The sequence below is a fragment of the Hyperolius riggenbachi genome, chromosome 1 (genome assembly GCF_040937935.1).
Source record: "Hyperolius riggenbachi isolate aHypRig1 chromosome 1, aHypRig1.pri, whole genome shotgun sequence".
In the NCBI taxonomy this organism is placed as follows: domain Eukaryota; kingdom Metazoa; phylum Chordata; class Amphibia; order Anura; family Hyperoliidae; genus Hyperolius; species Hyperolius riggenbachi.
This window is the reverse complement of record NC_090646.1, coordinates 236278611-236303549: the sequence shown is the minus strand read 5'-3', so window position 1 is coordinate 236303549 and position 24939 is coordinate 236278611. Positions and strand designations below refer to the sequence as shown.

Genomic DNA, 24939 nt, shown 5'->3' with positions numbered 1-24939 from the left:
TACCCCTTCTCCACCACAGATAAAACATTCAATAAATCTATAACACCCTAGTGAATTCAAAATTAAACGTTTGATAAAGTGTTTGGTAAAGCTTAGTGAATTGAGGCCAATGTAATAAGGATTCACAGATACAGCCTTCATCAGTAATATTTTTGGGAAGAGCAAGGCCCATAGCCATAACCGAATGAGAAGATAAATAGCAGATGATATAGGAATCTCTGATCTCAGTGATAACATTGCTATCTAGGCAGCATATGTAGGCCAACTCTTGGTTAATGTTTATGTAACATTTGTATTTATTTCTGCAGCAGAGAGAGGATATGACATCTCTAGTGAAAATTATGTGTGGGATGAAACTGCTTATGGAGAGGAAGAAGACCCTTATAGCCTTGCTGAAGAGGAGTATATGGAATTACCTTTTGAAACTGATGAAGTAAACCAAAGACCAAAAAGATCTTTTATTGTGCACAGAGCTCCATTACCAGCACCTCGCCCACAGGCTGCCAGTGCTCCCCAAACTGAAGAAACCTACATCTCTAAAGGTAAGACTTCAACACCTCTCCAAGCAGCTTTGTTTTATGTTTCCCTGTTAAAGTATATGGATGATCAATGAGAAGCAAATACTTCTGAGTTGATGCAGGATTTTGCAAATTATGAAGGTAAATAAGTCTGGCTTGAAAATGGACCAGTTTAAACTTTGGTGGTGTTTGATTGATTCCATTTCAAGCTGCATAAATGTACATGCAAAATTAACATAATCCTGCAACAACTTGGAATTATTTGCATTTTATTGATTATCCTTGTTAAAGAATATATATTTTACCTGCAAATTAACTAATTGTAAAGGTTTTGTTTTCCCTTTTACTGAAGGGATTCTGCAAAGTTGAATTTTTAACAGTTTTACAGAAAGTGAAAAAGGCATGCAGTCTTCATTTTCTTCGTATCAGAACTGGATGGCTGACAGTTTATTTACAGTTAGTGCTATTGGAGTCCCATAAGCATTGTGCACATACTAGACTGAACGTGGATATGGTGGCCATTCAGGGCCATCTTGGCCAAGAATCTTTAAGCAATGGTCAAATGCTTTGTACTTCTCCTTCTCCAACAAGCTGGAAGCTGCTTCTCCTTGTGTCGCACCACTGTCTCTCCATTTTTCTCCATAACAACAGAATGAGGTGCTTAGCTGTAGCCAAAGCACCCATATAAATGCCCTATGGCTATGGGTGACATTTATTGAAAATGTGTATGTAGATATAGATGTACCAAATCAACAACACTCAGGCAGTCATCCACAATGTTAACCTCCTTGGCGGTAACCCCGAGCTAGGGTCGGGGTGGAAAACCGCAGCTCAGAGCAGTAATCCCGGTAGCTGCCGGAGGCTCTGTGCAGAGCAATGCAAGCAACGGGAGCATTTCTACATACCTCCCGGGGATCCTGACGTCGGACGCCATTTTTTCTTTCTCTCCTCCGGGGCTCTGCTTTCTCCTGGTGAGAATCTCACATTAGATTTGCAGTGCCACCCGGAGGATGGAGGCATAACTGCAGCGCTGGAGCAAGGGAGATAAGTGATTGCTGGGGCTGTGCAGATCTCCCTGGCAGCATGATTTTTTCCATGTTTAAGGGTCTGAAAGGATGCAAAAAATTTTTACCGCTTTTAGACCCTAAAATCTGGAAAGAATCATACCACCAAGGGGGTTAAAGAACACCCGAGGCAAAAATAAACAAATGAAATAAATTATTGTATCTATCTTCCTTGTACGAAAAATGACTTTTTAAGATAGTCCACAGATTTATTTTATGTTTAATGGGGCACCATGGTGAAATTTAAAATATAGACAAATAAGAAGTATGTTTATTCCAGAGTAAAATGAGCCATAAATTACTTTTTTCCTATGTTGCTGTCACTTACAGCAGGTAGTAGAAATCTGACAGAAGTGACAAGTTTTGGACTAGTCCATCTCTTCATAGGGGATTCTCAGCAAGGCTTTTATTCTTTATAAAGATATTCCCTAAAAAGGATTTAAACAATGATGCTGGCCAGCTTCCCTGCTCGCTACACAGTTTTTTGGCAGTTGAACAGAGCAACTGCCATTCTCTAAGTGCTTTTGAAAATAAATAAATCCCTAAGAATCCCCAATGAAGAGATGGACTAGTCCAAAACCTGTCGCTTCTGTCAGATTTCTACTACCTACTGTAAGTGACAGCAACATAGGATAAAAGTAATTTATGGCTCATTTTACTCTGGAAAAAATGTACTTCTTATTTGTATATGTTTGCACATATTTTAAATTTTACAATTTTTCACCGTAGTGCCCCTTTTTATCAACTTTTGAAGTTTTAACTGTTTTATTGTTTTTGCTCAATGACAGATTCATTGAAGTATGCCAGAGCTGAAATCTATGAACTATTGACCCTTTTTATCTCTATTTTTATCTTTCTTGCTCTCTATATGCTTCCTCGAAGCGATCAGTATGCTTCCAGGGCTAAAAAAAAAAATCTCACTTTGGCCAAATAGTAAAACTACATCTACATAAATTTTTTTATACAATAAACCCACATTATTACATTTAAAATTAACTGTTTTTTCCCACGCCAGAAATTACCCAAATTAAAAAAATAAATAAAAAATAGTTACCTAAGGGTCTGAACTTTTTAAATATGCATGTGAAGAGGATATACTTGTATTACGAACATTTTTTAAATTATAAACTTGTAAATAGTGATGGACGAAAACTGAAAAAAATGCACCTTTATTTCTAAATAAAATATTGGTGCCATACATTGTGATAGGCACAAAATTTAAATGGTGTAATAACCAAGACAAATGAGCAAATAAAATGCATAGGTTTTAATTATGGTAGCATGTATTATTTTAAAGCTATAATGGCTGAAAGCTGAGAAATAATGAATTTTTTCTATATTTTTCTTAATATTCCTGTTAAAATGCATTTAGAAAAAAATAATTATTAGCAAAATGTACCACACAAAGAAAGCCTAATTGGTGGTGGAAAAAACAAGGTATAGATCAATTAATTGTGATAAGTAGTGATAAAGAATGAGAGGTGAAAATTGCTCTGATGCATAAGGTGAAAAATCCCCACGGGCTGAAATGGTTAAACAGAATCCTGTATAAAAAATGTAAAGCACAGTCATAAAAGTAGGCCTTTAGTATACACTCCTGTAAATACAGAGTCTTCTGATACAGTAAGGAGGCCAGATAACACTCAAAATGCCCTCTAGTTGGACCTAAATTGGACCCAGAAACCTAGTTCATACAGCATATTTAATGTCAGTTTCTGTGCTCATCATTCGTAAAGGATACGCTAATTGAAATTCAGCCAAGAGAAATTGCATAGAGTGTAATGTTTTCTATGGTCACTTGTATTGCATGGAATCATGGGATTCCTAAATGCAAGGAAACAAAACCTAATTCCTGTTTATTTTCAAAAATTTTTATTTTTGACGTAGTAAACCATATTTTAAATATAAGTGCAATTTTCACGAATAAAAATCTTGGATGCATTACCCATATAGAAAAAAAAAAAATATAAATATATATATATATATATATATATATATATATATATATATATATATATATATACTTAAAAGCCTTTTTTAGGTGTTAAAGTTGCTGATAAAGCTTATTACCTTGGCTGTATTTGGCCATTCTAACAAGACTGGAGAGGAATTCTGAGAGACAAAAAACAAAACAAAAACGCTTGCAGTACTAAGGTACAGGAAAAAAAACCTCAATGGCAAAAAGGCAAAAATACATAACTAAAAATAGACTCTGCAATAAATTATAAACTAAATAATGGTTTCATTCTGACTTAAATTTCTATTTCTTTGTAATATACCTTTTCGCCACAGTGATTGGTTATTCCTCTGTTTATCCATTACTTTACTTTTCCAAAGCAACCACAGTAAACCCTGATAAAAAAAGGAATAAAGTCACCAAGTTCAGTCATAAGGTTTTTCATAGCGCTGCACTATTTTTGTATTTTTCCTCTCCACAGAAGATAAAGCCTTTCAAGCGTTCTCCTGTGGACACATAGGTTGATACATAAAATCTCAGCTGCTAATTAAGGAGTACAGTTCAGAAACAGAACACTAAGCTGTCTCACCAGTATCTGTCTCACACTCCAGGGAGCTTGCAAAAAAAGAGAATATCACAGTATTAAAAATCCCTGAGATGTAAAACAACTGTTTTCAAATACAAAATATGAACCAAACAGATGTCAAATCAAGTTTGAAATGTGACAGTCTGCATTTGAAAGGCCAAAATGTATTTTTAGCATGCTGTACATGGGAAAAGATTTCTCCTCTGTCTCTGTAACAAATATGTATGAAAAAATCCTTAGTTTCCATGTTAAAGTAAATGTACAGCAAGAGAAATATGGAGGTTACTATCGTTATTCCTTTTTTTAAAAAAAATTCTATTTGGTTGTCATGCTGATCTTTTGGCTTCAGTACTTTCTGAGTCACCCCTGGCAACAAGTATAAAGCCAGGGGAGCGATGGTTATTCTGGGTCAATGATTCAGAAATTTTTAGAAGCCAAGAATGAGCATAACAGCCAGGCATGTAGCATTTTACGGAGAGTCAATGGCAGTATGTACCGTATTTTTCGACATGTAAGATGCACTTTTTCTTCCCCAAAATGTTGTCTTATATTCCAAAGATACGGAATAAGGTGATTCAGAGTCAGCAGGGAAATTCTTACCTGATCCTGCCGCCTCTCTCCTCTCCCCCCAGCTCTAGTCCTGCTGTCAGGCAGTTCCTCTTCTTCTCCTGCAGCTGCCGATATCCAGGGACACTGCTGCCTGCTGCTATGCAGCTCCACTGGGACTTCTGTCCTCTTGGTGGCATACAACTTCTTTACTGTTGTACTGTTAAGCCGCTGTTTTAAAAGATGTTTTTGAAGAAAAATTCCCCTTGTTCCCACTATTCTCCTTAATCTACCTAGCAAATTTGGCAATTATGGCATGTATGGGGCTTGCCATTGACTTCAATGCTATGTTTCCCTAAAACATGATGGTGTATTCCCAAAGATGGGAAAGGCAAATTTTAAAACAAAGTAGGTAGCAATTCTGCCTACAATTTTGGTATGCAAAAATTTGCCACAAGGTAAAACTTCAAAACTTTGCCTGCTCATGCCTACCAGTCAGCAAAGTAAAATGTCCCTGTTACATAATAAAAAATGTTTTATTCAAATATGTAGAGCATGGACGAGATGGACTCACATAGTGTAAAGTTTAATTCAGCTTTGCTTTTAAAATGATTGACATTATGAGATAAACATATGTACATGCAGTACTGGCCCTTCTAAGAAATTGCCTTAAGTCCCATTCCCTGTTTTTTTCCATAATATTTTTTTTATTTTAGAATAAAGATGCAAGCTACATAACAAAGTACAGTAGAGAATACACCATATACACTCTTAACCACATAATGTCAGGATAAAGTACATAAAAAATGGCAAACAAATTCCAGATTTTTAATTAAACAGAACTGGGTATCTGATCATGGTATAATATGAACATATCTTGCTTATACTGGAGATGCTTAGCAGCTTCCTAACCACTGCCCTAAATATATGATTGGCTGAGGAACCACCAACTCCACCATCAGTGACTTTAAAGTGGCAGAAGCCGTGGTCAAAGACCTACCTACCACACTGAGAAAATGAAAAATATCAAATGAGTAGCAAGATGGTTAACGACAAATCATATTGTATCATAGGATAATCAGGAGAGGCAAAAATAGTAGAGTATGATATAAGTATTCAAAATGTAACATGTCATACTCATTTCCTGAAGAGGTAGTATGGTATGGCTTCAAATATATATCAATCTTCTGATATTGTAAATAAAATAAGCTATAAACTAATTTAGCTAAATCTATAAACAGTGGACCAAAGAAAAATACCTTTCCCTGTTTTTTAGTACAGCAAGAGTTAAAAAGTTGAGTTATTATCTATGTAAATTAGCTTGTCCAACAGCTTTTTAAATTCAGTCCTAAAAAGTAAATAAATGCCAAAACAGTTGAGAATGAGTGAAAGAAGGCTCCAGATAAGGTTTTAGTGCTGGGAAGTTCAAAGGATCATTACTTCTGGTTGTTTTTACTTTTAGCAAGGCAGACTTGTCTGAAGTCTTAAAATGAAGCACTTAAACTGAGCATAAAAATATTAAAATTTAGTAAAAAACATACAGTTACCGGTAATCATTTTATACGTTTATTTTTACTTCAGGTGGGCTATAAGCAATTATTTTCCTAACTCTAAGATTTTTTTTTCCATGAGACTTAGAACATTTTTCAGCCTAAATTTCACAAAATTAATTAATAGACACAAAATGGTAATGCACATCAGCATTTACTGACCTTTCTTCTTTAATATCTAATCTTTTTTAATATGTCAGACTGTACATGTATTAAAAAAATAATACAAAGAGGAGATTTGAATTTTAAAGACAGGTCCTTACAGCCCATTCAAAGACCCCAGGCAGGAGGCTCGTTTTAAAAAAATTGTAAGTAAAAGCAGTAAAAGTGGTAACATAGGAATACTTTTGTAAGGCTTGGTGGTGTATTCTCCACAGTCAGCATGCAACGCATGAGCTGACGTGGAGGAGATACACACACTAGCACAAGGAAAAAGGCTATCCATAGTATAGTGGAGGGGAGGACTGACTCCAATAGGAGATTGTGGCGCACAGAGCCGGTGCAGATCCGACAGCCACAAACAATGCTTTCGTTATAACGTCTCAGCGCAAAGTAGCGCTGAGCGCATAAACCAGAACTGAGGAGATCAGGACAAAGATCAGGACAGGTAGACAGAATGAACGCTTGCTAGCTAGCCGCTACTTAGTGACAGCAAGCGTCCACAACAAGACAGACTGGAATGAGGCAGCCAAAGCGTAGCGGCGATGGCGTGCCTCACAAAGACAGGACAGGATAGTCAGGAATTAGCAGGATCAAGATAGATGAACGTAACACAGATAAATATACAAATAGTATGATTTCCTAGCGTATTACAATTACAGCTATCAATGAAACTATTTGTAACGTCTGACTAACATATGTATATATCGGCAATGAACCGATATATGACATAAGCAGGAACACTGACTTAGGACTGGAACGATACAGGGAACAGGACTCAGAAGGATTCGCTATCTCTTCGCAGAGATGAACGCAATCCACAATCGGTAACAGGACAGGATTCAGAAGGATTCGTTATCTCCTCGCAGAGATGAACGCAATCCACAAACAGGACCAGGAACAGGATAACTAGCTCAGCACGGGTGATCAACGTGCTAGAACTGACTAGCTGAACACAGGATATAAACAGTTCATGTACCTATATATCAGCGTCACTGATGTATCAACATAACACGAATACAAGGAAAATAATAAACGTGCTGGTATGCATATATATGGGCAATGAACCAATATATGATGCAAAACCAGCAAAGTATCTTTAGAACAAGAAACACGATCGGGGGCTGAAGCGACAGCAAGACAGGCTTAAACTGAAGCTATGAAAACCCGAGGAGTCCTGCAGGAAGCAGATCTTTATACTGAGGTCATCCAATGGGAGCAGACATGCAGATTCCCACACAGGTGAATGATAATCAGTCACAAGCTGACAGCAGGGAAAGGCAGACAAAGCAATGCAGCTTGCATGGAAAGAGATCAGAACTACCTGAGCTGCAGCACTACTACTTCCAGCAATGCCTGCTGCAGCAGCGATCATGACAGTACCCCCGCCCTTAAAAGCGGATTCCAGACGCTTTTCAAAACTGAAATTCCCAACAAAACAGTCTGACTGATAATTCATGATGACCGGGACAGCCCGGCAAGACCGAATTCCAGAATCAGTCCCCACAAGAGTGGACCCATCAGAACCAGAACCTACAGAACCATGCCCATCAGTACTACAAGCCCCAGTGTGACACCCATCAGAACCATGATTTCCAGAAGAAAGCCCTCCGAAACTCCCTGAGCGATACCCACCGCCTTCCAGGAACCGTTCAAAAACGCCAAAGCCTTTGCAATGCCCACCGGGACTGTCTTTACCAACACAAAACCCACTGTTGAACCAGTCCAAGGCACCAGGACAAGTTTTCTCAGAGACCTCCCAGAACACCTTGAAGCTCCAAAGAGATCCCCATAGGTCAGAACGCCCCTTAGGCTCACATGGAGAACTATCAAGAACCCCTATGGAACCTAGGGCAATTCCCGAGTCAGGGCCACAAGGATAAACATCAAGATCAGGGCTTTCAGGGACCAGAACCATCTCTGGGCATGCAGGCAGACTGGCAACATCAGAACATGTTCCCACTAAGGAAGCATCAGAGCACGCTAACACCTTAGACACACTTGGGCATTCTGGCACACAAAGAACATCTGGGCACACTGGCACAAGAGAAACCTCTGGGCATGTCAAGGAACTGTGAGCCTCAGGGTCAGCCAAGACAGGACCAAAACCAGGACTGGCCAAAAAAAAATCATTATGACTAGACTTCGCAACTACTGGACTTTTACACGAGAATGCAGGATCAGACTTAGATGTCGCTGATTCCAGCAAAGTCAGTAACAAATCAGATTCAGGGGCACTAACAAGACAGGACAAATCTTCTGATGTATGCACTGAACCAGATAGGGACTCCACAACTACCTCTGGACTGGACAGAGACTCATTTAATACACTGGATTGGAGCTCATGAGGCGCTGCAGAACAAGTCAGTATTGCAGCAGCCCCCACTGGACTAGGCAAAACTGAGGAATTCCCTGGACAGGAAGGGGACTCTGGAACCTCTGCCACAGCGGCCAGAGAACCAGAATCTTTCAGGATACAGGGCTGGGTTTCAGGAACACTCATCAGACCAGACTGAAATTCTGAGATTTCTATTATTTTGACCAGAGAATCAGAATTATACATGTTACAGGGCAAGACTTCTGAAACATTCAGAGGACAGGGCTGGAGTTCCTCGGCTGTTCCAACACTGGAGAGGGACTCAACAACATTGGTTAAATCAGACTGTGTACAGGGCAAGGTATCTAACACACTTGCTGACGAGGACAATATTTCAATGGCTTCTGCTTTGCTGGGCAGAAATTCATCAAGTTTTATTAGAGCAGAATGTAATTCCAAAACAGCTGCTAGACAAGTGAATATTACTGCAACACCAACTGAGGTAAGCAGTGCCTCAGACTCCTCTGCTAGAGGGTTTGAAGTATCCAAAGTACTGGGTGAAGCATAAGACTCTGCGACCACAGCTTCACTGGACAGGATCACTGAACAGTCCATATTGCAGGGCAAAACCATGGAAGCACCTGCTGGACAGCATAATTATTCTGTGACCTGAGTTTCATTGGAGAGATCTACTGCACAATTCATGGTGCAGGGCAAATTTACTGGAACATTTTCTGAACACGGTAATAATTCTGCGATTTCGGATTCACATAGCAGACGCTCTGAGTTATTCATGAAACTAGAGTGAGGTGTAGAAACAGGAAGATCAAAACACAATGTTTGCGCATCTGAATCACCATTCAATTGTAAAATTGGAAAATTCAGATGCTGGGGTTCTGAGGTTTCTGGACAGGATTGCTGGGACTCGGAAACTGATGTAGTGCATCTATTGGCATCTGCTGGATCAGACAAGAGTTGAACTTTATTAACACAGGTAATTTCTGCAGAAGTGTTTGCAGAGACAGGCAAGATTTTTCTGGTGTCTGTTTCACTGAACAAAGACTCATGAGTACTGGCTAGGCTGGACTCAGAAGTCAGCAGGACCTCTGGATTCTCTGCTGAGAAATTTGTGCAGGGCAAAGTTAAGAAAGTATCAGTGGCTTCTGTTTTACTGGGAAGTAACACTGAGTTATCCATGGTACAGGGTGGAGTTACAGGAACATTCACAAGACATGGCAGGGACTCAGTAACTGGAGAAGTGGGACAGTCTCCAATTGACAGTGTGTCTTCCCTGGTATCAACTGATTGAATCGCATAAAAATCGTCCAAAATCATTTTCCACACATCGATCAATGGAGCCACAAAGTCATACCCACACACACCAGTTTTTATTAGGTTATAGGCAGACTTAATGCATGCATTCAATACTAATTCGCTTTTTGCACTGTAAAATTGACAAAATGAACTTGAATCATTCTTCCATTCATTGACCAGAGCTTCCATCTCTCCTTTCTCAAATGGAGGATTCCAAGCATACTTAACAGGCAGATCACAGTTTGCAGATATGATTGTGGCAGGGACATATATTGGGTTAATTTGCAGGTGATTGGCAGATTCCTTATTCTTAAGAATCTCCAATACCTGTAGCAAGTGTTGAACTGTAGTGTATGCAAACTTTCCTTGCTTCACAAATAAGTTGATTTGTTCAATACTCTGTAATATCTCCTCATAATCATACTCAGATAATTCTTTTAAACAAAAATCTTTATTTTCCCTAGCCAGTGATGAAAGTTCATTAGTAGTTTCATAAGTCCATTTAACTCCCCTGAAAGACAATTGCATTTCATTATCTGTTAATGGCAGAATCTCATTATAGGTCTCAGTCGCTAAGGATAACGACTCTGCAGATCGGACACGTTTCTTAGAACGTTTGCGTTTTGCCCTAGACCCTGCTGTTTTTGGTGATTTATTCAAGGCTGCAGGAAAATTATCAGTAACACTTTCTGCTTGCTGATCATTTTTGCAAGCAATTGAAGGAGCAGCTGATTGGCCTGCTGCCAGGAGTTCATTAAGAGGAAAAGGCAATGGATCTATGCGCAACCAATTGTGAATTACAAAAGCTATAAATTGCAAAGGACTTTGTCTAAACTGAGTGTGATCTAAGACATCGATTGCCCAATCAAAAAGTTTGCCCTTAAAAAGAGCACAAACGATCCAATCAGACCAGGTAGAAATTGCAGAAGCCCGAAAGTCAGGATTGGCCAGAACTTTAACCAATTCTGATATAAATTTGTCTGTAACTTCAGGACCAAGCTTTTCAAATTTTTTAAAGGAGCAGGACCCCTGACAAACAGTGTCATAATTTCTGGAAATCCCCCCCACAATAGGGATTGGTAATGGGGTTTTCATAATGTAAGGCTTGGTGGTGTATTCTCCACAGTCAGCATGCAACGCATGAGCTGATGTGGAGGAGATACACACACTAGCACAAGGAAACCGGCTATCCCTAGTATAGTGGAGGGGAGGACTGACTCCAAGAGGAGATTGTGGCGCACAGAGCCGGTGCAGATCCGACAGCCACAAACAATGCTTTCGCTATAACGTCTCAGCGCAAAGTAGCGCTGAGCGCATAAACCAGAACTGAGGAGATCAGGACAGGTAGACAGAATGAACGCTTGCTAGCTAGCCGCTACTTAGTGACAGCAAGCGTCCACAACAAGACAGACTGGAATGAGGCAGCCAAAGCGTAGCGGCGATGGCGTGCCTCACAAAGACAGGACAGGATAGTCAGGAATTAGCAGGATCAAGATAGATGAACGTAACACAGATAAATATACAAATAGTATGATTTCCTAGCGTATTACAATTACAGCTATCAATGAAACTATTTGTAACGTCTGACTAACATATGTATATATCGGCAATGAACCGATATATGACATAAGCAGGAACACTGACTTAGGACTGGAACGATACAGGGAACAGGACTCAGAAGGATCCGCTATCTCTTCGCAGAGATGAACGCAATCCACAAACGGTAACAGGACAGGATTCAGAAGGATTCGTTATCTCCTCGCAGAGATGAACGCAATCCACAAACAGGACCAGGAACAGGATAACTAGCTCAGCACGGGTGATCAACGTGCTAGAACTGACTAGATGAACACAGGATATAAACAGTTCGTGTACGTATATATCAGTGTCACTGATGTATCAACGTAACACGAATACAAGGAAAATAATAAACGTGCTGGTATGCATATATATGGGCAATGAACCAATATATGATGCAAAACCAGCAAAGTATCTTTAGAACAAGAAACACGATCGGGGGCTGAAGCGACAGCAAGACAGGCTTAAACTGAAGCTATGAAAACCCGAGGAGTCCTGCAGGAAGCAGATCTTTATACTGAGGTCATCCAATGGGAGCAGACATGCAGATTCCCACACAGGTGAATGATAATCAGTCACAAGCTGACAGCAGGGAAAGGCAGACAAAGCTATGCAGCTTGCATGGAAAGAGATCAGAACTACCTGAGCTGCAGCACTACTACTTCCAGCAATGCCTGCTGCAGCAGCGATCATGACAACTTTGTTCCTTAGTGCACACAAGTCAGCTGGCATAGTCTTGCCAATTTCTAAAGGGTAAATTATGCCAGGTCCATTAAGTGAAGAGTGCATAGAGGAGCGAATTAGTTCCAACAACATCACCACTGACTCCAATAAGCTATTAGACGCCAGGAAACTGCTTCTCCTTCACATTCATTTTCTGGAAATTAAATTAAAAGCTTTAGCCTGCTTTGTATTGGCCACCACCAGTCATTCTAATAAAATAACTATGGCTGGCACAGACTTGGTGAAGGAGCAGTGACAATTTAAATAAGGTATTAACACTATTATATAAAATGCAGAGAGCAGGGAAAGTCTACAAATGGAAGTGAAGACAACATTTCACCTCTTTGTGCGCAGTTATATATAAATTGGCCCCTTGGAAGCTAGCACTTACAGCAGACTAGTTGCTAACAGGCAAATAATAATACGTTCCCTTTCTTTAGAGTAACCCTAGAATACAGCCTTCCACAATAATGATCAATAACCATAAACCATTGTTAAGGGAATTCTCCAAATCGGTGGAATTTTCTATTGCTCTATTACCTTGTGTGATTAATAGCAATACTGCCTAAGGCAAATGACTACACACTACATATCCAGCAGATGCCATATTATTATACCTCCTATCTTTGCTTTTATCTACTAATCCAATGTGTTGTCCAATTATGTGGACTCTCACTCTAAAATATTTTTTTCTGTAAAGCATAATTTTAAGAGTTAATTAGTGTGCAGAAATATGGCAACAAAATGTTTTTTTTTCCAGAAAAATACAATAGCCTGGAGGAGCTTTTGTTGGACATACAATTATTATTATTATCAAGAAATTATTGTACTTTGCAAGTATTTAATTTCACACTTTTTTCACATATCGGGTCTGAAAGCCTACTCTCTGTACTCTGTATTAGATCTAACAATGCTGCAAAATAATTGATTTCAGGATACATGTCTTTACACTGACCCATACTCGATATATAGTCTTGCCATGATATCCAGCTGTGATGAAAGCAGGCAGTAGGCACATATGATAGCTATACATAGCTGACTTTATATTGACATAAAACCAACATTTTTCTAAGGCTGGGTTTACAGTGGTCCGCTGCACAATGCATGCTACTGTATAAGAGTGTATCGTATAGAGACCTGCATCGGGCTGGGTACCTGCGGGTACCCACGGGTTACCCAAAATGTGTGTCGGGTTTAGGGTACCCGTTTTGATTTTAATCAGGTTGCGGGTCGGGTGCGGGTAGCAGATCTGCGGGTGCGGGTACCAGATTCACCAGAAAGCGTGTTCTGGGTAGCGGGGCTGCAGGTGCGGGTCTGAAAAATTAGACCCGCACAGTGCATCAGGTTGGGTACCCCGAAATGCAGGTGAAATTCGGTTACCTGTTTTGATTTAATCGGGTTTCAAGTCAGGTGCAGGTAGTAGGTCTGTGGGTGCGGGTCAGGTGCAGGTACCAGATTCACCAGAAAACAGGTAGCGGGTCGGGTGCGGGTAGTGGGGCTACAGGTGCGGGTCTGAAGAATTAGACCCATGCAGGCCTCTAGTGTGGACTGCAATTGGAGGCTGACCATAGACTTTAATACAAAGTCTGAATGCAGTGAGTTAGAATAATGCTAACAGTTACAACCCAGTACTGTGAACATGCCCATAGAATTGTATGGGCAGGGAGTTGACATACAATATGAATTTGCAATGCAGCTGATGCACTGTGGACTAGCCCTAAAGGAAACAGGTAAATGTCAACACACCTAAATGTCAGTTACATTTAAATATATCTTCTCTACACATCAGTGAAATGCAGTTTTAGAAAAAGTACAGTAAATTTATCACACCATTAAAATATTACTTCACTCATTCGGCTGAGGAAATAAGATTTTGCAAATATTGGAAGATATTTGCATTACATTAAATCTAGAGAATAACAACATATGTATAATTTATGAATGGATTCCCTTTCTGTCATGATTTATTGAAAAATAAAATTAGCTCTTAAAGTAGACCTCTAGTGACACATATTAAAATAAAGTGTGTGAAGTTGTATAACGTGTAACCTTAAAGGAGAACTAAAAAGTGCTCAATACATATAATATTTGTGATTTATACCTGTCAGAAAAGTTTTCATGTCATCAGCTTCACAAATTCTCTAACCAGAGAGCTTACTCGTGTATTTCAATATCAGAGAGACAGCTGTAAAGCTATGTGCTCATGCTACACCTGAATTGGCCGAGGTAAACATTCAAGTCCATTCTGGCCAAGCATTTAGCATGTGTCCCCCAACATTTTTTCAACTTCCAGCATGCTGGATCTTTAAATAAAACCAATAGACAAGCAATGTATTCCCTTCCTTATAGTGCCAGCCTGAAGCTGCTTCGTCAAGTGCCATGCTGTCTTCACCCTCTCCACCCCATAGAAATAGTAAATGTCCCTCAGCTGAGCAATCTGTCTGTTTAAAGGGAAGGTTCAGGGAGGATGGGTAAAAAATAGAAATCAATTTCCACTTACCTGGGGCTTCCTCCAGCCCGTGGCAGGCAGGAGGTGCCCTCGCCGCCGCTCCGCATGCTCCCGGTGGTCTCCGGTGGCTGACCCGACCTGTCCAGGCCGGCTGCCAGGTCGGGCTCTTCTGCGCTCCAAGGCCCGGAACTTCTGCGTCCCACGCCGGTGCGCTGACGTCATCGGACGTCCTCCGGGCTCTACTGCGCAGGCGCAGTAGGTCTGCGCCTGCGCAGTAGAGCCCGGAGGACGTCCGATGACGTCAGCGCGCCGGCGTGGGACGCAGAAGTTCCGGGCCTTGGAGCGCAGAAGAGCCCGACCTGGCAGCCGGCCTGGCCAGGTCGGGTCGGCCACCGGAGACCACCGGGAGCATGCGGAGCGGCGGCGAGGGCACCTCCTGCCTGCCACGGGCTGGAGGAAGCCCCAGGTAAGTGGAAATTGATTTCTATTTTTTACCCACCCTCCCTGAACCTTCCCTTTAAGCTTGTTCAGTGGAACTATTACTTCAGTGGACAGTTTCTAATATCTATTGGGTTAGCAGTTATAGTGCTTGTGTATGTTCTTAAAAGGACACCAGGGGGAAGTGGGGGAAGTTACACACTCATCTAAGAGGAGGGAATGCTCTAGTTCCCATAGAACCTTCCCAGTCCTCTGTGCATCCCCGCATTCCACCGCCAGTCCTCTAGTCAAATCTACTGCCGGCTGCATCTTCAGGTCTCCTCAGAAGTACTTGGGCCAACGAATATTTCCGTAGATGAGTTGCTCTGTATTGCACATGCACAAGTCCATGCTTGTGTCTGTACAATACAAAGCCACTCGTCATCAAAAGTACTCAGAGACCTGAGTAGTTCTGTAGCCTTCTGAGGAGGCCTGAAGGCTTCCTCAACATTAAAGTCAGGTGCTGGAATAGGGTGGTGTAACAAGGGGATGCAGAGAGAGCCAGGAAGGCTCTAAGTCAGTGTTCCCCAATCCTGTCCTCAAGGCCCACCAACAATGCATGTTTTGTGGAAATCCACAGAGGTAGTTAATCAGCTCTGCTCAGACACTAATTACCAGCAATGAGCATCAGATGACATCCAAATGACTTTCATTTGGACTTCATCCTCTTAATTAATGCAGCTGAGCGGGTGGGCGAGGGGGGGGGGGGGGTTAAACTTACCCAATATACGTCTTCTTTCATCCATCCAACGGCGCCTCCCACGCTGCATTCCAAGCCGCGTCACGTGACTACAAACACTTCCTCCTTCAACCCGGAAGGAGGAGGTGTTTGTAGTCACGTGACTTGTCATGGGTGTAAAGATTACGATGTCCACACTTGTTTTATTACCCTTTCAAGATGGGCCTCCAGTTTGTGAGGGTCACCAGGTGGAGGCAAGCAGAAGGGGGTGAAATTGGGGGACCCCAGCAAAGTTTTGCTGGTAGACCCCATGTTTTATAGTTACGCCCCTGGCAGATTACATTATTTTAACATGACATTTTAACACAACTGTAAGTATAATAGTTGTCTGACAGCTCGTCTAGAAGTCTGTCAAATACAAATATACTTTCTAGTGAAATAACACCACAGCATAACAAATGATTTAGAAACAGTGCAGTAACTTTGTGTCACCATTAAAATATCCCTTCACTCATTATTCTGTAGAGGAAATGAGATTTTGCAACTATGGGAAAATATATGCATTACATTAAATGTTAAAAAGAAATCAAAAGCAATGTATAATTTATAAGTAAATTCTCTTCCCCTCATGTTGAAAAAATCATGTATTATTCAGTATAGTTCTCAAGAAAACATAAAGCAACAAAAAGATCTTCACCAAATAAGTGGACAGACAGGGATTTGTATTCATTTAAAACTGAGAAATTCAGTTCTAGTTTTCAGGATTTTATGATGTGGCTGCTAGATTGTAAATAAGCTAGCAAACCGTATCCCCTCTATATAAGGTTTACAGTTACCATAGCTGCTACATCGTTAACTGGTGGATTTTATGTAAGATGAAACATCCAAATTTATTATTGTAAGGTATTTTTAAAACCTTTTCATTACTATTTTAATGACTGTGGTTTCATAAAAATACTTAAAAGATGTTAGAAAAATGAATAATTTACAGAGGAGTAAGAGAAGTGACCCAGAGTACATATTTTTAAGCACAATGGTAAAGGGCAATGTAGAACAAAAGACTGAGCTGTAACACATAAAGATGAGTAGCTAAAGCAAGGAGCAAAGTTCTGAAATTTCTAAAGTCATGATGCATGTAGACAGCTAAAATTGTCTATCAGATTCCTCCAGTGACCCTCAGCCTACATCTTAGTTAAAAGTCAAGGCTGGAATGCTGCTTGCCAGTTTACATTTGCCAATAAAATCCTTTGAAAGGATTTATTATCAATTTGCTTAGATGTAGAGTATAACTGTACCTCTTACTGACTTGATACAGCGGACCTTAACAGAGTAGACTGTCCTTGGTAAAGCACAGTCTCTTCTGCTTCCACAAGCTTGTCAGTAAGGGTTATGTTTCATACTTTGTTATAGAGTCTTAAAAGAACACCTTATTTCTCCCTTTAAAATGCATAAAAAATACCGAAAAAAAGTAATCTAAAGAAAAACTCCCAGTCAAAAGTTTTAGAACTTCCATTTTTGATTGAAATTTAAGTAGTTAGAGTCCAATGTAGTTTGAAATTGTACAAAGATAAGTGGTTAACAAAAAAAGGTAAGGTTTCACTAATCTGGAATATAATGTACATTTCAGTATTATAATAATGGTCTTTAGCAGGAAACAAGAAATAGATTAATGACTTACTGTTTTTCTGCAGCAGTGAAGGTTGCTGAAGCCTTGAATGTTAGTAGTTAGTAGTAGTGCTGTCTGGAACACAATGTGGCGCCATACGCTCCTGAGCATTACTTGAACAGTATTATACTGCAGGACAAATTTCAATAGCTTTGAGATGCAGGTTTGACAGATTGAGTTGCAACAAGAAAGCTAAAAGGTTAGAATAAGAAAAAGAGGCTTGCCTGGGCCATGAAATACTGTTTATGGACTATTGAAGCATGGAAGAAGGTGTTATTGAATAATGAATCAAAATGTGATCTCTTCAGCTCATCACACAGGATTTTTGTATGCTGTTGAGAAGGCAAATGGATGTGTTTTCAGTGTGTGATATCAACTGTCAAACATGAAAGGGGAAGTGTGATGGTCCGGTGCTGTTTTGCTGGATCCAGTGTCAGTGACTTGTACATAGTGAGAAGAACCCTGAACCAACATGGCAACCACATCATTCTGCATCACCATTACTATTACTGTAGCACCCTCTGGAATGCACTTAGTTGACCAGGTGTTCATCCTATAGCAAAGAAATGAGCCAAAACATAACTCCAAGCTATGCAAGAACTACTTTAGGAAAAAAGATCAGAAATGTGTAAATATATCAAATTTACTGATAGTAAATGTGTAAACTATCAAACTACTTTGGGAGAAGTAAAAAGAAGAAGGAAAACAAAGCAACCTGTAAGTGCCGCGCATTATGGGAACTTTTACAACAGAGTTGTGAAGAACGTTCTGAAGAATATTTGACTTCTATTTTAGAGAGAATGCCACGAGTGTGTTCAGCAGTTATATCTACCTAAGGTGGCTACTTTGACAAGTAAAAAGATTAGAACACATTTTGATTTATACAGGAACACATAACTTTGTTATGTCCATTCATTCAAGATAAGAACACATTTTGGTTTATACAGGAATACATAACTTTGTTATGTCCATTCATTCCAGAGTACAGTGAGACAATGAACTGTTTGTTTTTTTACAATAAAAAAAATTAAAAACATTTGAAAATTCAGTTTGTTCTAAAACTCTTGACCAGTGGTGTTTGTGTGTATGTATATATACACACTCATATACATATACATAAATGTATATATGTGTGTGTGTGCGTGTGTGTTTCTATATATGCAGGGGTTGGACAAAATAATGGAAACACCTAACATTTTGGCATCATAATCTTTGAACATGTTTTAAGCAATCAAAACTTGACATGTGTTAAATTTTATTTTGTTTATTATTTTTGTTATTTGATATGTTTAACCATTTACCGGCATCGTAATGTATTAAAACGTCATGTTTTAGCCTGTTAATACGTCGCACATTCCTGTCGCCACTCCGCACGTGTGCGCGCCGCTCCTGTTGCTGTTTCCGTCGGGATTCCGTGTTAAGCAATTAGGGAAGAGGACCGAGCAGTCCTCTACACAATCACAATGCCTGGAATGAATGTACGTGACCGCGATCAGCGGCCACGTCCATTCATAAAACAGGAAGCCGTCACATTGTATTTAAATGTAGAAAAAAAAAAGTGAACACTTTCTATAATGGAAAAGTGTTCACGAGTGCCATCTTGTGGCCAAAAAAGTAAAATGACACATACAGACACATACATACTTAACCAATACTAATAAAATTAATAACTTGCATTACCAAAGCCCCTCCTCCCAAAAAAAAAACTCATAAAAAAATCAGTTAAAAAAAATAGATAAATAGTTGCCTTAGGGACTCAGCTTTTGTAACCTATATTTTATGAGGGAAAATTACTTTTACTTTACTACATAGGGGCTTGTAATTATGGACTGGACAAATAAAAAGCAAAACAGAAAAATAACACCTGTATTTCAAAATAATATATTGTCGCCATATATTGTGATAGGGACATAATTTAAACGGTTTAATAATCGTGACAACTGGGCAAATAAAATGTGTCTTTTTTATCCACAAGAGAACGTTTCATTTTAAAACTATAGAGGCTGTAACCTGAGAAATAATGATTTTTTTTTTCTATTATTTTTTTTTTCCCCATTAAAACACATTTAGCATAAAATAATTCTTAGCAAAATGCACTACCCACAGAAAGCCTAATTGGTGGTGAAAAAAACGAGGTATAGATCATTTTCTTGTAATAAGTAGTAATAAAGTTATTCGGGAATAAAAGGGAGGAGTGTCAGGAATATACTGGGGTGCTTATGATGTAAGGATAATATTTTCATTTGCCTGTCTGACTGCTATGTACTGTACTTCAGATGCGTATGTATGGGTCATCATCTGGCTTTGGGGGAAGCTGTACTTGTCTGTGTGACAGTGTGGAATACAATTACCCTCAGTTCCTGGGAGAGCAGGGAGCTAATTAGAAGCCCTATTGTCCCATTATACCAATCAGGACATAGTCAGGGAACTTCAAAGACCTACATTTGCATCTAAAGAGGACTTCAGTGAATAATGCTTGGGGTGATAAGACAATGGCAGAAGTGAAGTGTGTTGAAGTCCTTTTGATACCATTTGCTACCTGTGGAAATTGAATTATTGGTGGAGGTGCAACCTCCTTATCTTTGATCAGCTAGGAAGTACTGTCAACAATGGGGTTGTCACCTGTAACGTGGACTAGGGAAATCTTTTCATGTATGTGGGCTATTGTACATTTTTCGCAGGTGGATGTTAGATCTCTGGAGATCCAATTATGACTGAGGATGTAATTAAATCTAGCTTCCCCCCGTCCACACAGGCTTACAGCCTCGAGGCGAATATTTCATTATAAAAACCAGGGGACATCTACCTCAAATCAGTTCTCTTCTGACGGTAGCTACGGCTGGTCTCCTGGCCTAAGCTAGTGGACTCCTGGCCTAGCCAGAACTGTGTCCGTCCACACAAAAGTCCACGATTCTTCTATCTGGACCCCTTTATTTTGGTAAGCAAAATCGCTTTGTGTGTTGTCTTTGTAACTTTTATCTTGTAACTATTTTTACTTTGTTTTTTGTAATCTTTTTGTATATATTAAGTTCTGCACTGTTCTATGTTTTTCTGGAATATTAAATTATTATTTAATAAGCTTGACTTCTGCTGTACTAAACTAACACTCATAGCCTAGAAGAGACTGAAGTGTAACCGTGTATAAGTTCATGCCTAGTTGTATGTTTGAGCAACACTACCGTATGAAATTGTAATTGCATTGTGTGTGGGGGCGTTTGTCATACGTTGGCCTAAGCGCGCAGCTGACCCAATGTACGAACAACGCCAGTGCGAGTAGCGACAGCAGAGTGGCTAACAGTATCGTTCGGAACGACTGTTAGTGGGTCTTTGCTTCACGACAGTGTAAGATTGCAACTGTGTGGGTGTGTGGGTGCGTGGCGTTCCCGTATTTGGCCTAAGCGCAAAGCTGACCCAAATCCGAAAACGCGGAGTGCGCGCTGAGGACTCGACAGCAGAGTGGAAGTGTCTAGCGAACCGCTAGTGGTGGCAGTGAGAGGTGTTCTGAGGGGTTCCAGCCTTGTTTTAGCTTGACTAAGGCTGCTTCCCCTCTCAGTCTGGTCAAACCCGCAGTCGGGAACCGTATACGCAGGCGTGCCGCGGGCCGGTTCCTGACATAATTGGTGGCAGTGGTGGGATCGTTTAGTACATTAGTACGCAGTCTAGCTCGCTATTCTGAGTACTAAAGGCTGGAAGCTTGCTAGAAGCAAATAGCCTACAGAAGTCTACTCAGTGCAGAATCGATATACGTTTTTGTTTTTTTTGTTTTTTTTGGTTCAAAGATACACACTTGGTATTTGCTTTCCCTTCCCCCCTTTTTTCTTTTTCTTTTTTGCAACACGATGGCTCAGAAAGCATCTAGCTATGCAAGGCAAAACAAAGAGATACTACTCAACCTGTGTGAGCACAAAGGCATCGAGACGGTGAGCGGCCAGACTAAGGAGCAGTTCGTTCGTGCGCTCGAGGAGCATGATGAGGCAGAGCGAGCCCGTGCTTCAACGTCAGCGGATGCAGCTCATGACACGCCAGAGGAGGAATCGCTCCCGCCACAGAATGCGAGTGGAGACGATGTCCTGAACGATCCACCAAGCAGGGAGATGCCATCTCTGGAAGCTGATCTACAGCTACTGAACTCGGCTGATCCTGAACTGCGCCTAAAGCTGATCCTACTGCACCGACAGGCAGAGGAGGGAAGAGCTGAACGGCAATGCCAGGCCGAGAGTGAAAGACGCCAGGCCGAGAGGGACAGACTCCGGGCAGAGGAGGGAAGAGCTGAACGGCAACACCAGCTGGAGCTGGCTAAACTTCAGCAGCAGAACCGGTCTGCTGGACCCGCAGAACGCGAAGGTGAGCGAGTCCACAGAATCCCCCTGGATAAGTTCCCCGCTATGGACAAGGACTCTGACATAGACACTTTCCTACAGGGGTTTGAAAGGACTTGTCGGCAGTATGGGGTGCCCCGTGAGCAGTGGGCAAGATACCTCACACCAGGGCTGAGAGGCAAGGCCCTGGAGGCGTTTGTGAGTCTCCCCCAGGAGGAAGAAACAGACTTTGAGGCAATTAAGAAAGCCATCATTGCACGATACCACCTCACGCCAGAGGTGTATCGCAAACGTTTCAGGACAGTGCAGCGAGGTCCTAATGACAGTTACCTGGATCATGCTTGCAACCTGCGCACTGCCTTCCAGCAGTGGCTAAAAGGACTGTCAGTTAAAACCTTGGATGCCCTGCAGGAGCTGATGATAAAAGACCAGTTCCTACACACCTGTCCTGTTGAGGTCCGGCTGTTTGTGCTGGATCGAGAACCAAAGACAGTGGATGAGGCTGCGGAAATGGCCGATGCCTACACCGCCCATAGAGCACCTGAGCCCCGGAGGACCACTACGCCCAGCTGGAGAGGAGAACAGATGGCTAAACCTGTTTCACCCAGCACCCAGAGGAGGCAAGCACCGCTGTCTCCTGGATTCAGGCAACCAACCACTGACACTCGGAAATGCTTTGTATGTGACAGGGTGGGTCATATCAGCATGACTTGCCCAGAGAGGAAGAGGGAGGTCCCAAAATCCAGTGAGGCCTCAAACCCCAGTGAAGTCCCAACGGCTTTGTGTGCTACCAGGAATGCCACTGGCTATGCAGAGAATCTGCAGCTTGTCTCGGTTGGGGGTACAGTTGCCACTGGGCTGAGAGACACTGGAGCAGAAGTGACTCTCATACATCCCCAGCTTGTGAACCCAGAGCAGTACATACCTGGGAAAATGATTGCTGTCAGAGGAATTGGGGGTGTCACCCCAGCCATACCCACCGTCTTGGTCCACCTGGATTGGGGGGCCGGCAGTGGACTGAAAGAAGTTGGGGTAACTGACAAAATCCCCACCAACGTTTTGCTGGGTACTGACCTGGGACGGTTAGTGGCTCGGTATGAGCCTACCCCAAACCCTGTGGGGCCTGCACCCCCAGCAGAAGTTCAGGACTCTTGCAAGGTACTGTTTGATAATGCTGTGCAAGTGGGGAATGCTGGCGAGGCCCCAGGGGCTACGGACTGTGTACTAGGAGCCAGCCCTAGTGAGTCTCCAGTGCCTAGGCCTGGAGTGGGACATGTTGATACAAAGAATGCAGAAATGGATAATGTCATTTATGACGCACGGACTATCGAGGCGATCGAGGCAAGAACTGTTGATGCTACTTGTGAAGTGCTGAGTAGCAATGTGTGTAAAGATACAGATAATGTTGATGTTTTATGTGATGTCCCAAATGACAATATATGTAGGGCTGATAATGCTGTGTGTCATGTGGACACTCCGTCAGCTGCAGGAGGAACCAGCGGCGCTCGCTGGGCTGCAGCAGGTGGACTGTCCACTGAAGGGGCAGATAGCACTAGGCCAGATCCTTCCCCTTCAGATGATTTCCAGACCAAAGGTGATGTGGTTTATGATACGTGTAATGTGGACGCTCCCTCCGCTGCAGTGGTAACCCGCAGCGCTAGCGAGTCTACAGCACAGGGACTGTCCACCGAAGTGGCAAATGCTGCTGGGTCAGCCACATCTAATTCGGAACCTGGCCCTGAGGGCCCAGGAGCCTCTTCGTCTGCAGCCTTCCTAGAATGTGTGACAGGCAGCACTGAGCTCTCTGGGGCTGTTCAATTTGACAGCAGCCTGGAAGAGCTCAGGGGGCTAGCCAGCAGGTCACCAGCTGGGGGGGGCGGGCTGAGAGGGTTCTGGGAAGTTATTCCTTCGGAGCTGTCCGAAGTGGAGGAGGCAGCCCGGCAGAGAATCGTTCCCCAAAGGGACAGAGAGATAGCTCCTGCCACTATAAAGAAAGTGCGTGTAGCGACGGTTGGAACCCTCCCCCAGCTGCAGCACTGTCTCTATGGTCGCGAATTCACGGTTGTCACTGACCCTCATTCCCCTGGTTGGTTACGTCAGGTTGTCAGGGGCAATGACACATTGCAGCAACCTGACCTAGCTTTCCAGTCCTGTAGCTTGGAGCTAAGGAATTACCCCCCCAGGCCCGGCCGTCAGTGTCGGCTTTGGCAGGACGATTCGTTAGAATCATCTGCCGGCGCCATTTGGAAGAGGGGGCGTGTCAGGAATATACTGGGGTGCTTATGATGTAAGGATAATATTTTCATTTGCCTGTCTGACTGCTATGTACTGTACTTCAGATGCGTATGTATGGGTCATCATCTGGGTTTGGGGGAAGCTGTACTTGTCTGTGTGACAGTGTGGAATACAATTACCCTCAGTTCCTGGGAGAGCAGGGAGCTAATTAGAAGCTCTATTGTCCCATTATACCAATCAGGACATAGTCAGGGAACTTCAAAGACCTACATTTGCATCTAAAGAGGACTTCAGTGAATAATGCTTGGGGTGATAAGACAATGGCAGAAGTGAAGTGTGTTGAAGTCCTTTTGATACCATTTGCTACCTGTGGAAATTGAATTATTGGTGGAGGTGCAACCTCCTTATCTTTGATCAGCTAGGAAGTACTGTCAACAATGGGGTTGTCACCTGTAACGTGGACTAGGGAAATCTTTTCATGTATGTGGGCTATTGTACATTTTTCGCAGGTGGATGTTAGATCTCTGGAGATCCAATTATGACTGAGGATGTAATTAAATCTAGCTTCCCCCCGTCCACACAGGCTTACAGCCTCGAGGCGAATATTTCATTATAAAAACCAGGGGACATCTACCTCAAATCAGTTCTCTTCTGACGGTAGCTACGGCTGGTCTCCTGGCCTAAGCTAGTGGACTCCTGGCCTAGCCAGAACTGTGTCCGTCCACACAAAGTCCACGATTCTTCTATCTGGACCCCTTTATTTTGGTAAGCAAAATCGCTTTGTGTGTTATCTTTGTAACTT

At 41.8% G+C, this 24939-nt stretch overlaps 1 protein-coding gene across 1 annotated transcript in view; it reads left to right on the top strand.

The window, feature by feature from the left end:
* Positions 1 to 378: 378 nt before the first annotated feature.
* The window catches only part of BANK1 (B cell scaffold protein with ankyrin repeats 1), a 69036-nt gene continuing 44475 nt past the window's right edge, over positions 379 to 24939 (top strand). Inside the window, exon 1 of the mRNA XM_068231616.1 lies at positions 379 to 542. Coding sequence (XP_068087717.1) covers positions 407 to 542 — 136 coding nt within the window. The 5' untranslated portion in view covers positions 379 to 406. The remainder of the gene's footprint in view (positions 543 to 24939) is intronic.